Consider the following 13,065-nt stretch of genomic DNA (forward strand, 5'->3'; position numbering starts at 1 on the left):
TTTGCACACCATTCTCTGTAAATCCTAGAGACTGTGCATATTATAGTATTAATAAACATATACACACACATTTACCTCTGATATTCCTTGTAAACCAGTCCTTGTTGATGTCGTATCACTCCAAACTTTCTCTTGTATTCTTCTAACGCTTCCTCTAACTTAAATACTGACTGTTCTTTAAAGTCGATTTCCTGCAGAACACGGGGATGGCAAAATATGAAAAAAATTCTTTGTCATGTAAAGTAATTTAATGCAGCACAGGTATACAGATCACACTGCATTGTTCAGCACAGTAACCAAAATGAACACAGTATTACATGAAGCCTCATACCTGCAGAAGATGCAAGAGATACTCATTCTGAGAGTTGACAAGATTGGTGCTGGAGAGAGGCATCCCTTCAGGAAGGTTTACAGCTTTGAACACAATGTTTGCTCCTTCTGACTGGCGCAGAAATGCGACTTCACTTTCAAGATGTAAAACCTATAAAATGATTCAAAGCATTACATCAAACTTGTGGAATTATTGAATAAACTAGTATTAGTAGAAAAACTGTATTATAACCGATTCATTAGTGAATTAGTGAGCTAGGATTTCTAGACTGTTTCCCTATTACTCTGCATTTAAGCCTAATGTGTGTCACGTGCAAAACACTTTTCTGACATTTAAGAGCACTTGATAATCCAGCTGGTGAGCATGCTCAGTGTGACTTGGAAGCCTAGGAAGAAAAAGGTACTTTGGGATTTGCAACGAGTTCTTCCACAAAGAAACCCAAAAATAAAAACAATGTAAATTTTTTGGACTAAGAAGGAATTCAAAGACACTACATTAAAGGTGAAACATATTATCATTAATTGGCCACTTCTTACTTCATAATATCAATGCTTGTTTATCATGTGATTGGTCACGTACCTTCTCATTGGCTTTCGCCAGTAGATTTGAAAAATTTGCAGCTTCTTTCCGCGATCCTTTTAGCTCTTGCCTTAATTCCTCATTTCTTCCTGCAAGTTGATCAACTTGGGCTTTCTGATGCAAACTGGCATCAAAAATGCCACCAGTATTCTTTGATTCAATAGCCTGAAAGATGAGCAGCATGTTCACCTATTCATCACACACATGAATTTGGTTGCCAAGTGCTATCATATGTGTGAAATAAAGGGGTCTTTATCTTTCCATAAATATCCATAAATTCATGAAAATAGAAATATTATTTTGCACCATCAAAAATCTACATGTGATATAGTGAGGTTACCTGCTAAATTATGAATAAAACAATGTACCACACTGCGTTCAAAGCCAACTGACTATATGTTACACATTCTTTCCAACCAGTATCTTCTAGACAGGAACAACTTACTGGTTAACATCACATGGGTACTTTCTACACTCGCTTGATAACTCCCCAGAAATCGATACAGATGGTGCTCAAAGACCATATTTTTCAGTAGCATGATAGGGACATGGTATTTAAGCTGCCTGCAATGAACAGGCACAAGGAGATGTTAAATTCTGGGTTCCGGGGGCATTTACATGTTGATCTTACAAAGTGACCTTGTGACACCACTCAAATCTCTCTCCCATTTTGACCATTCCCGTGGACCTGAATATCCTCCAGAAGCAAATTATATACAGAAGGAATCATGCCCTTCCCTAACAGGAAAGAAAAACAGAGGTTTTCAAATGGGGAGAGTGGGGAAATTGGGATGACCGACAGGAGAAATTGTAAAAGGGCCTGACCTGCACATATTGCTAAAGAGCCGGATGAAGGTAAGGGAGTCTTGAGCTGAGGATGTTGTAGGCTATGGGTTTACCCTCATCTAAAAGGTCATCAGGAATCCCGCGCACAAAGTGGTCCATGGCTGTGAAAATGAACAGGACATACCAGGAGGAAAGGCGGGGTTGTACCATCAGGGCATCATGAGCATAGGGGACGTGGAGACAGAGATGGCGTTTGCATTTCTCCCAGATCCTAGCAACAAACAGTAAGGCAGGGACTTTTTTAATTCTCTTAATAAGGCCTGTTCTGGAGATCTGAGGCAGGCCCCAGATGTAGATGAGGTCTGGTAGGGAGAGGTAAGCAGCTTCTATGTCTGCCCAAAAATAGGAGGCAGCAGGAGCAAAGGAAGTCACCACCGAATTGAGATGGGCTGCCCACTAGTAAGCCTTGAGATTGGGGAATCCCCTAACCCCTCGGATTGTGGGCTTTTTGATCAATGCCAGTCAGATTCTGGGAGAACTGTTCTGCTGTACAAATTTAGCTATGAGTCTTTGCATAATATACAATTCAGAGTGTAAGACCCTAGCGGGAAGTATCTGAAATATGTAGGGAAGCGGAGGGAGAATAGTCAGCTTCACAGCAATGACCCTGCCCAGCCACAAGATAATTGAGGACAGTTAGGAAAATATATCAGATTTAAGTTTGAGGAAGAGATCTGGGTAAAAAGGGAATTAGAGGTGAAAGGAGACATCTGACACGTACCATTACTGATAGAGATTGGGTCTGAAGGAAAACCATTGACCATGACCTTGGCAGAGGGATGAGAATAAAAGGCCTGGAAGCCAGATAGGAAGGCTCTGGATAGGCCAAAGTGCTTCAAGGTATGGATCATGATCTGCCTTCTCGGCATCTAGGGTTCAAATAATTGATGGAGTCTGACGGATATTGAGTATATGGATAAGGTCAATGGTTCTTTTTGTGTTGTCTCCAGCCTGTCTACCGGGTACAAACCCTACCTGGTCATAGTTGACTAAGAAAGGGAGGACATAATTTAACTGTTATGCGAGGATCTTGACGTAGAGTTTGACGTAGTTATTGAGCAGAGATATCGGAAGATAGCTCGCAAAACTATGGTGGATCCTTACCCTCCTTATGAATCAAGATAATCCTGGTCTCCTTTAAGGGATTTCATTTAAAAATGGAATTAAAGAAGGTGCAGGGACAGAAGACCCGCAAACGTTTTATAAGGTTTGAGACCAGGAGAACCGCCAAGAACCTGACGGCTTTCTGAGCTTTGACCACCTGTTCCACCTCGCCTGAAGAGATACATTTGCTGAGATGAGCCACTGCCCCGAGGGGAAATTTTGGAAAGGTGAGCGGCAGCCAGAAATTCCATCTGTATTCAGTGGGCGGCATTTTTAGGGGACTGAGGAAGGTTGTACATTTTCAGGTAGTACTTTTGGAATTCAGAACAAATTGATTTTCGGTCATATACAAACACCATCAAGGAGTTTGCTAATAATAACCAGCCATTTCAACATATTGGCCACATTTTAAGAGAGTAGAAGATTAAGTTCGCCCCATGTGAAGACTATCTGTTGGAGAGTGGCAGGGTCTAGGTTGGATGTATGTTGTGCCTCTAGCTATTAAAAGGAGGTAGCAAGGCACAGTTTTAGAAAGTCTCTCCTTCCTAGTGCTTGCAGCCAGGGCCAGCAGATGGCCCTTGATGACAGCCTTATGTGCATTCCAAAGAGTCGAGGGTGAAATATCGATGGAATAATTTCTTTCAAAGTACTCAGTTAAAAGGGATTGGAGATGGGCTACTGTGCTGTAATCATGAAGAAGGGGTCATTCATCCTCCATGAGAAGGAGGAGGGGCACAGCGCTATGATTGAGAGTTTGGAGAAAATCGGAGCAAGGTCTGACCACATGATTAGGTTAATGTGGGAATTAAAGCGTTTAAAGGGAGAGGTCGTGGCTGAGCAGGAGCATGTCAATCCACGAATATGTATTGTGCATGCGAGACTAGAAAGAGTAGTCTCGGGCCAAAGGGTCAGAGATTCGCCACGTATCATATAGGTTATGGAGTTCATTCAGTCCCTCCTGTCAGAGCGGGCGGTTGGGGAAGTAGATCTGTGCAGGGAATGACTAAGAACAGCATTAAAGTCCACCTTTCCCCTCCACTATCAGTTTCCCCTTAAGACATGAGAGAGCACTGTGCCTAGTCTCTTATAGAATTTATGCTAGTCCTGGTTCGGGGCATAGACAATCACAGGGGTACCCGTGAGATTGTCCAATTTACCTACCAGAAGAAGGAATCTACCCTCCTTGTCTCTGTGTATCAAGAAGGTCAAAAGTGAGGTGCAAAGCAAAAAGCACAGACATCCCGCTTCCCTTCCTGGTAAAGTGGCATGCATGGTAGGCAAGACGGAAGCGTTTGGATCTAAGTACCGGGTAAACGTGCTTTGTAAAGTGGGTTTCCTGGAGGAAGACTAGGTCTCCTTTAAGGGCCTGTACAGAAATGTAAAGTTTGCTCTGGTTTTGGGGATAATTAAGTCCTATGACATTGAAGGATATATGATGAAGAGTCATGAGAAAGTCAGTGTCAGGGGATTAGGGGAGAGAGACAGGGGATGCGCGACAATGTGCCAATAAACAGAGATGAAAAATGGGATTACCAGGACATAACAGGAAAGTAGGGAGTGTCGAGGGAGCAAGTTCTCGTCACCTGGCTAGGGTGGCTGGTGAAAGGCTGTGGAGGATCTGTAGATCATGGCCCTCATATTTTAGAGTTCAGCTTCCTGGCCCCCCATAGGATTATCACTTTAGGCGTATAGAAGTGGAGGCAGAGGATGACATCCTTGGCTGTTTCTGGTCAGACGCCCTGGGTTTGAGGGCTCTATAAGCACTATCCAGGAGAAAATGTTCCTACAGAAATTAAGGGTCTAACTGGGAGAAAAGCCTTTTAAGGTATTCGTCCAGGTGTAGAGGCCTGACTGTTTCAGCAACGCTCTCAATACACAGATTGTTACGTCTGGCCCGATTGTCCATGCCCTCCTGATGCTATTGGACAGAAGCCAGCTTGCTGCAGATACGCTCATTGTCCTCTCCATTCCTGTAAGATGGTCCACTCCTGAGAGGGCAGGGTGGGGAAAAGTTTGTGCACGCACTGGGATCCAGGCTTCAGTATAGAGAGGGAATGCACAGAGCCTACGTGGTCTGCCCACAGCACAGGAAGTGGCAAGGGAAGAGTGTGTCAGCAGATGCAGCTAGTTTGTGCTGAAGCTGTAAAGGCCATAGTACTGGTGGTTGCCCACATGAGGGCAGCAGCACTGCAGGAACTGTATAGAGGCTGTGCCCAATTCATTCCAACTAGTTTGCACTGTGTGGCGATAGATGGCAGACAATTATTACCCAGCCAGGCAATGGGGTGCAGGGAAGCCCCAACACACATACTTAACCTTCAGCAATGAAAGTGGAGGAGATATGAGCAGGCACTTGAAAAGAGGCTGGTGGAGGTGTTACTCTGTATGGATGGAGGCAGGGCGCCACATATCGTCTCCGCGCTTGAAAGTGCTGGGGTGGGGGGTAACCAAGTAACTCACTAGGCAAGAGGTCTGGAATTGAGATGTGGCAGCGGTTAACTGCTGAGCTGACAGTGCCAGCCTCCTGAGTCAGAGGGTGTTAGCAATGGCACAGTGATTATTGTTTTGGGAGGGATCCCTCTTCTCCAGGATGATGTGGGCAACGAGGAGCCCACACCCAGATGGATTGGTGTGGGTACAGGATAAGAACAGAGGACCAGGTCTGTCTGCTCGATTTTGTGACTTTTGGTGCCAGATAGGCCCACTGGGCTCCAGACCAGACAAAATTGGCTGTGCACCTACAGATAGCATCCCTGCAGGCACCCCCAAATGACTGCTCTACAAGCATGCAAAGATGAGCCTAATGGTAGCAAGGGGAGCACCGATATAAGCAAGATTGGCCGCAAAGAACTCTAAGCTACAAATGGGCACATGTGGCTAGAATGGCTGCCAGACCATACCCCCAATTTTTTTTTATTTGATTTTTTTTAAATTTTTTTTCATTAATGATTATGGGCCTGATTCATTAAGGATCTTAAATGGAGAGGTATCTTATTTCAGTCTCCTGGACAAAACCATGTTACAATGCAAGTGGTGCAAACTAGTTTTCTGTTTTGCAAATAAGTTAAATACTGACTGTTTTTTCATGTAGCACACAAATATCAACTTTAAATTTCAGTGTACAAATAAGCTATTAGGTATTTGTGTGCTAATGAATCAGGCCCTATATTTCTAACAGGTGCCAATACTTGAATGCTTTTGTTTTTTCTGTGCGGACGTGGCCCTTCAGGCTCTAACAACTCGGCTGGGCCAATTCACTGGGATTTAGGCCAAAAAGGCAGCCAAAACACTCAAGTGGCTGATCCAAAGTTAATACAAAAAAGGCAATAAAGCAGACCCCCTCCTTGCCCGTAGATTAAAACAACACCCAAAATGCCATTTGCGCAATCAGGACTTCCCATGGACAGCTAGTTTACGATCTCCTAATAATAACAGAAGAGTTCGTCACTCTTACATCTACTTAGACCTCTGCAATTCTATGATGGTTTCACACAAAGCTGTGGTGAACGTTAATGTAAATCAACCCAGCAGGAACATTATGCACATTTTTGGTCCTGTCCAGCCTTATAAAACTGGATGGACCAAGGTAGCTTCTATTTGCACCAGATTTTGGCTCATTTGCAAAATGAAACACATGGTCACAGTTTACGTAAAAGTAAGAATTTTAGTCAACATGCCATTGATCCTTTAGTAACGATTTTTAAATCCAGGACATCTAAGTAAATCACATATTTTATGATGAATATGTATATAGTAATTGTCTTTTGCTGTAGCATCCGATTGTGTCCTATTTCTGTGAATTGTATCTTAAATTGTAAACAAAGTTATTTAATGTAACCCCATCCATTTTTCCTTTCTGTATCCCCAAATAACCCCACCTACATATCTTAAATAAAGACTATATTAAAATTTAAAAAACATAAATAAAATAATAAAACTCCTCTCTGTTTGTGGTCAGTGAATGCAATTTACAGCCTTTGAAAACAAAGTAGCTGGCGAACAAAGAGAATAATCCATTAGTGTTTAATGTGTTTCATTGAGCTTTCACCGAGTAATGTTTTTCAAGTTTTTAATGTGTTTTCAAGTATTACTCACATGGACCAGTCGTTCTAGACTTGGGATAATTAGAGTTGCTTCATCTCCTTTCTGAGAGTCCTTAATGGCTTGTAAGATTTCTCCCATGCCCTGTTGAAGTTGCTTATTTTCTTCAGATAGTTCTTTTACTGGACAACAAAACAATTTTATGAGATGTAATCCTTTAATTTAACATTTAAAGTAATATTCAGAAAAGTACTGAAAATTAGATTTTATAATATCTTTCTTTGGCAGAATTGTCATTCTTTTTCTCTCTGTCTAATATACATATACTTACTGCCAGTTTTAATAACGCAATCATAATAAAGAAAGTTTATAATTTCTAATATAATTTCAAAATTTACTGTCATTCTCTAATAATGTTACATATTCATCCATAAGATGTATTGTAATGCACTGGTGTACATGTTGCTTGCAATAATGCACAATGAATGTTGAAAATGTAGCTAGAAATGAGTTCATCACAGATGTTATTAGTTCCTGGTAAATGCACAGGCTGCACTCTTAGAAAGATTGCTTCAGTCTACACCGGCGGTTCCCAAACTGTGCGCCGCGGGGCCAGCCATAAAAAAAGAAAAAGAAAGAGCACATAAACTTACCAATCCGCCGGGCGCCTGGACCCAGCAGCCTCCTCTCTCCCGCAGCTGTCACTGAATATCAACGTCAGTAACAGCTGCGGGAGAGAGGAGGCTGCTGGGTCCAGGCGCCTGGCGGATTGGTAAGTTTATGTGCTCTTTCTTTTTCTATTTTTATGGCTGGGAGAAGCGGAGGAGGACAGAGGGCGGCGGAGGAGGACAGAGGGCGGCGGAGGAGGACAGAGGGCGAGGACAGAGGGCAGCAGAGTGACAGAGGGCAGCAGAGGGGGCAGAGTGCCTGGATGCAGAGGGGGCAGAGTGCCTGGATGCAGAGGGGGCAGTGTGACAGAGAGCAGAGGAGGGGGACAGAGGGCAGAGGAGGGGGACAGAGGGCAGAGGAGGGGGACAGCATGACAGAGGAGGGGGACAGCGTGACAGAGGAGGGGGACAGCGTGACAGAGGAGGGGGACAGCGTGACAGAGGAGGGGGACAGCGTGACAGAGGAGGGGGACAGCGTGACAGAGGGCAGAGGAGGGGGACAGCGTGACAGAGGAGGGGGACAGCGTGACAGAGGAGGGGGACAGCGTGACAGAGGAGGGGGACAGCGTGACAGAGGAGGGGGACAGCGTGACAGAGGAGGGGGACAGCGTGACAGAGGAGGGGGACAGCGTGACAGAGGGCAGAGGAGGGGGACAGCGTGACAGAGGGCAGTGAGAGGTGACAGAGGGCAGAGGGGGCAGCGTGACTGGATGCAGAGGGGGAAGTGTGACAGAGGAGGGGGACAGTGTGACAGAGGGCAGAGGGGGCAGCGTCAGAGGGGGCATCGTGAGAGGGGGCAGCGTGAGAGGGGGCAGAGTGACTGGATGCAAAGGGGGCAGTGTGTCTGGATGTAGAGGGGGCATAAGTATTTCTGTCCTGACCTAAATACTTATTACATTTTTTTGACCCAACTACTTCTAAAACAGGACTGCTCAGTAATTATTATCAAGGGGTGCCTTGAAAAAAATCTGGAGACTCTAAGGGTGCCGTGAACTGCAAAAGTTTGGGAACCACTGGTCTACACAATGGCTTCTACAACGGTGACAGCTGCACTTTACTGCAACAGTGATACCTCTAGTTTTATTTCCATATTACTTTGCATACCTTATAAATAACCAATATGGCTGTATTCTCATACATATGACAAAGTTCCACTAGCAAAATGGTTGCCTCTATAGTGACTACAGGAGAGATGCACTGCTTTATAGTCTAATGCAAAATACAGCAAGATTTTCTGTGAATCTGGATCAATGTAAGTTTACTTACACTTAGATTTGAATTCTGCCACAACTGTTTTGCTTCGTTCTAGTTCTCTTTCTTTGTCATTCAATTGTTTTGTCAGATGTTCATTCTATAAATAAAAATATATACTTTGTATAAATGTTAGAAAATTATATGCAACAGGAAGCACTGGGATCCTGTGGTAACATGGCATTTTCTGCTCACAACTCATAACATGGCTGTTCCCTTAACCGTGATTATCTGTAGGCTCAAAAATAATTCCATAACAGTTTTTTTCCCATTATAAATTATTAGAGAAATTTTTACTAACTCTCTAAATCTGAATGTAATCAAATATATAAATTACTGAAATATATGATTGGACGAGAACCGTCGTCACTGGGGCCTATTAGTGTAGTCAGAAGATGACCATGCACACATACAGGTCTATAGAGGTCATCTTTCAACCATATTTACCAACATCTCCAATAATAATCTGATCAATTTCATCAGATTTTTATCTGGGTCCTGTGACAGCTGCTACAATATCGCAATGTGTGTGGCCAGCTTTTACGCTGGAAGAGTGTCCACTGGCAAGTATTAATAAGTAGTGCTATTGAAAAAGAGCACTTTAGCTAGCTACATGGGTCGATCATGATCAACATGATCAGTATCCAATTTGGTAATACACATCTCCTATTGGATGAGATTTAACCATATAAGCCAAATGGCTAAATCTCTTGAAGAACATATTAGGTCCTGTAGGCGTGGTCAAAAGATGACCGTTCTCAGCCTGTGTGTGTAGTTCTCTTCCAAACCCATTTACTGAGCAATGGAGTAGTTGCAGGGGGCATACACACTGTGATATCAGGCCAATTGTCCCATATTGATGCAAATATTCCAGAGTTTGTAGACAGCTTTACTTGAACTGAGGTTGAGTAAGTTAATGAAATTCATGGTTTAGGCACATCACAATTGAAAAATACGAAAAAATGGATAGACATATAGGCGTTAGATTCTTGTTATATAGAGTCAATCACCGGATATTCAATAAATATCCTTAATTGAATAATCCAACTTATCACAATGAGGTTTTCTTTCTTGCTTTCCTTTTTTCTACTTTATTTTCATTAATCCATATTTGTGGTATTATCCCACATGTAAAGAAAAAATAAAATATATAGTGAAGTACATCAAAGATTGATTTCTAATATCCACTCTAGGGATATTCAAGATGTGGGGGACCACCAAAACCAAACTCCCAGTGTTGTCACTCAAATATTATGCAATAACCGTGGAATTCCTTTCACCCCAATGGTAAACTGCTTAGATGCATTATACGTAGAACACCAGCGTTATTAAATAATTCTCCTTATTATCTTTAATATTGTTGGCATTCTCCTAATATAGGAAGACACAAAGAACTGGCAGAGAATGAATGAAACAGCTGTCCTTAAACAATGCAAGCAATAGAGGGCACCAACCAATATAAAAGGATAGGAGCTGTTAAAGGACCGATCTGCGCATGCAAGACCGAAGCAAGATGGCACCGGACAGAGAAGCCCGCGGTATTCTCCCGACAAGGAACTGGACCAGGAGACCCCCCCAGGTAAATAGGCCGGGACCCGACCGAGCAATCGGCAGGCCCGGTATGTGAGAATGAGTAGCAGATGTTATAGCCTATCCAAGGTAATGATTGCTTTGTAATATATTTCTTGTTTGAACGGCATTTTAGATTACAAAGCAATCATTAACTTGGCATTATTTTATTATGAGAATGTCAGTCAATTAAAAAAAGAAAATCTGAATCTACTAAATGTAAATCACATTTCTCATCCACAGCAAATCTTCAGGTCTGCAGGAAAATACTCTACAATTCATCATACTGTGAAAATCTGTTTTTATCAGTTTAGACCTCAAATAAGCAAGATCAGTCCTTCAGTCTGCTAAATAAGTTTTGAAAGGATTTAGAAGAAATTGGTTTAAGTCAGGTTGCAATAAACTGATCATGCTAGGTGTGCTCTCGATTATGATTATTATGAACAAGAACAAGTAAATTAAATTTTGTAATGGAAAATCAAAAGAGTATTTAAAGACATCAAGTCTAGGACCGGAAGGAAATTCGAAGTACAGGACTTTACATACTATAGGGAGCAACTGTAGACTATGAGGTCATGTGATATATAAAAGGTAGTTTAAAGTTAAGTCTATGCTTTTCCTCTTCCATGTTTTCCCTATATAGCTGATAGCTTGATGAACTATACTGTATTTCTTGTTGGTTTATTGTGGAACTATATACATTTATAATATCAAAAAAAGCTTTCTTGAGAAATGATTCAGTTGTGATCCCTTTACTTTACTTTTTTTATCCTATGTTCACCTTTACTTTATCACTGCAACTTCCTGGCTGTTGCCCAAATAGGCTTTTGCACCATCATGGCCCCATACAGGACTCTACATCATGGACTCAATGTTCTGCAAACCTCTACACCAAGCGAACACCCCTATGGCTATTGCCATAGTGGGGTTTGCTTGGTGCCTCTCATTACCCACTCCCTTTAGAATTTAAGCTCTCACAGACAAGGTCCTCTACCCTATGTCTCATGTCTGCCACTCTCCGTCCTACTCTGTCCCGGTCTTGTCTTATGTAGAATTGTTTTTCTATGCCATGTAATTTGTTCTGTTAATTACATCCATGCATTTATTATTCTGCTTATCTGTAGCCATTGTTTTTATCTGTATGTACTTTTGTAATCTTGTCATTTTGATGTATGTTCTCATCCCCTATCTACGGTGCTGTTGAAGCCTTGTAGTGCTATAATATTTTTTATTTATATAATAATAATTATTATTATTTCACTAACAGAGTAAGGTGTGCTCATTTCCCTCTTAAATGTCTACACTCTGCTTCATAAAGTCTCCATAATACAGTTCAGGTCGGTGAGGAAGTCATTCAACTGTAAATATTTCAGAACTTGCTCAAGCCTTTTTTCCCCCTCAGGTGAATCAGAATGCCTAGAATTTAATCAGAATTATTAATTTCTCTCCAAGGTGTTTAAGCACGTCAAGCATCTCTAAAAATTTCCTTTGATAACTATCTTAATGCAGATTTATTATAAAATCCACCCACATATAGCAGAGATGCATTCAAAGCTTAACATTTTTGTCTGTGTCAAAGGAAAATTAAAGATAAAACCATTTTTAAATACTACCCAGATGACTTGTCAGGCACCGTCCCCGCACCTTCACTCAGTGCTGGGGACGGGCACCAGTATCCGAGTCCTGCTAGGCAACGGGACGAATGACGTACTTCCGCCCGGTCGCCGGGCGCATGCGCGGGGGCTCGCGTTAGGCAACGGGATGCTATTCCTTCCACCTGACCCCCGCTCTCCAATAGGCAGTTAGCACTCCCTATATCAGAAAGTCTCTGACACCATTAGGGTGCCAGAGTATGTGGTATGGTTCCCCTGCTCCAGCGTCTCCCAGTGCTCAGCTGTTTCCGTACTGATCTTTTGGCTCCTGACCCGGCCTGTCTGACACTCCCTACGGATCTCCCTTGGGCATTATCCTCCTCTTTGGCTTTGACCCCGGACTGTCTGACCTCGCTTTTGTGTGCCTCCTCTGTACTGCGCAGCCAGCCTTGTTTGACCTTAGATCGCCTCACTACGTTTCTGCCTGATCCTTATACTGTCCTACCTCTGGTCAGTACAGAACCTCTTACCAGCACCACTCCACTGGTGGCTGGCCCGGAGGGCCGCGACCTGCGTACTCCTGCAGTAAATTCCAAACTTCCTTCCGGGGGTCCCTGGTGAAAACCAGGAGTACGTTTAGACCCCGGGCCTCCAGGTTAGCTGCGCCAATATCAGTAAGTGGACTCTACATTGAACCGTGACATGACTATAATGTGTATGTGTTTGTATTGAAGATAATTTAGACTGTAAGATACAATGGGGCAGGGACTAACATGAAAGATTAAATATTCTATATACAGAACAGAGCAATATGAAGGTACCATATAAATTACTGGTAAAAAGAAATGGAAATAACCCCCAATATTATGTATAATTGCAAATAAATAAATGTCATAGTGTTCCCTAATAAAAAGCAATTATTCTATAAAAGCCAGTTGTAAATTAACACTTTCCAAAAGTGTTAGGAGGCTGCTTACTTCGTTATAAACAGAACATGTCTAACAAAAATAACTCCCTTTATTATTTCTGAATATTTTTTTGATGGTAGCAATTATTCTAGGGCATTGGAATATACTGCTTACAA

At 42.4% G+C, this 13,065-nt stretch overlaps 1 protein-coding gene across 1 annotated transcript in view; it reads right to left on the bottom strand.

The window, feature by feature from the left end:
- Positions 1–13,065, bottom strand: part of CEP290 (centrosomal protein 290) — a 222,067-nt gene that overhangs the window by 131,384 nt on the left and 77,618 nt on the right. Inside the window, exons 18-22 of the mRNA XM_075209376.1 lie at positions 8,836–8,920; positions 6,956–7,083; positions 911–1,075; positions 332–481; positions 76–191 (exon numbers count right to left, since the gene is read on the bottom strand). Coding sequence (XP_075065477.1) covers positions 76–191; positions 332–481; positions 911–1,075; positions 6,956–7,083; positions 8,836–8,920 — 644 coding nt within the window. The remainder of the gene's footprint in view (positions 1–75; positions 192–331; positions 482–910; positions 1,076–6,955; positions 7,084–8,835; positions 8,921–13,065) is intronic.

Source organism: Mixophyes fleayi, chromosome 4 (genome assembly GCF_038048845.1).
Source record: "Mixophyes fleayi isolate aMixFle1 chromosome 4, aMixFle1.hap1, whole genome shotgun sequence".
Lineage (NCBI taxonomy): Eukaryota > Metazoa > Chordata > Amphibia > Anura > Limnodynastidae > Mixophyes > Mixophyes fleayi.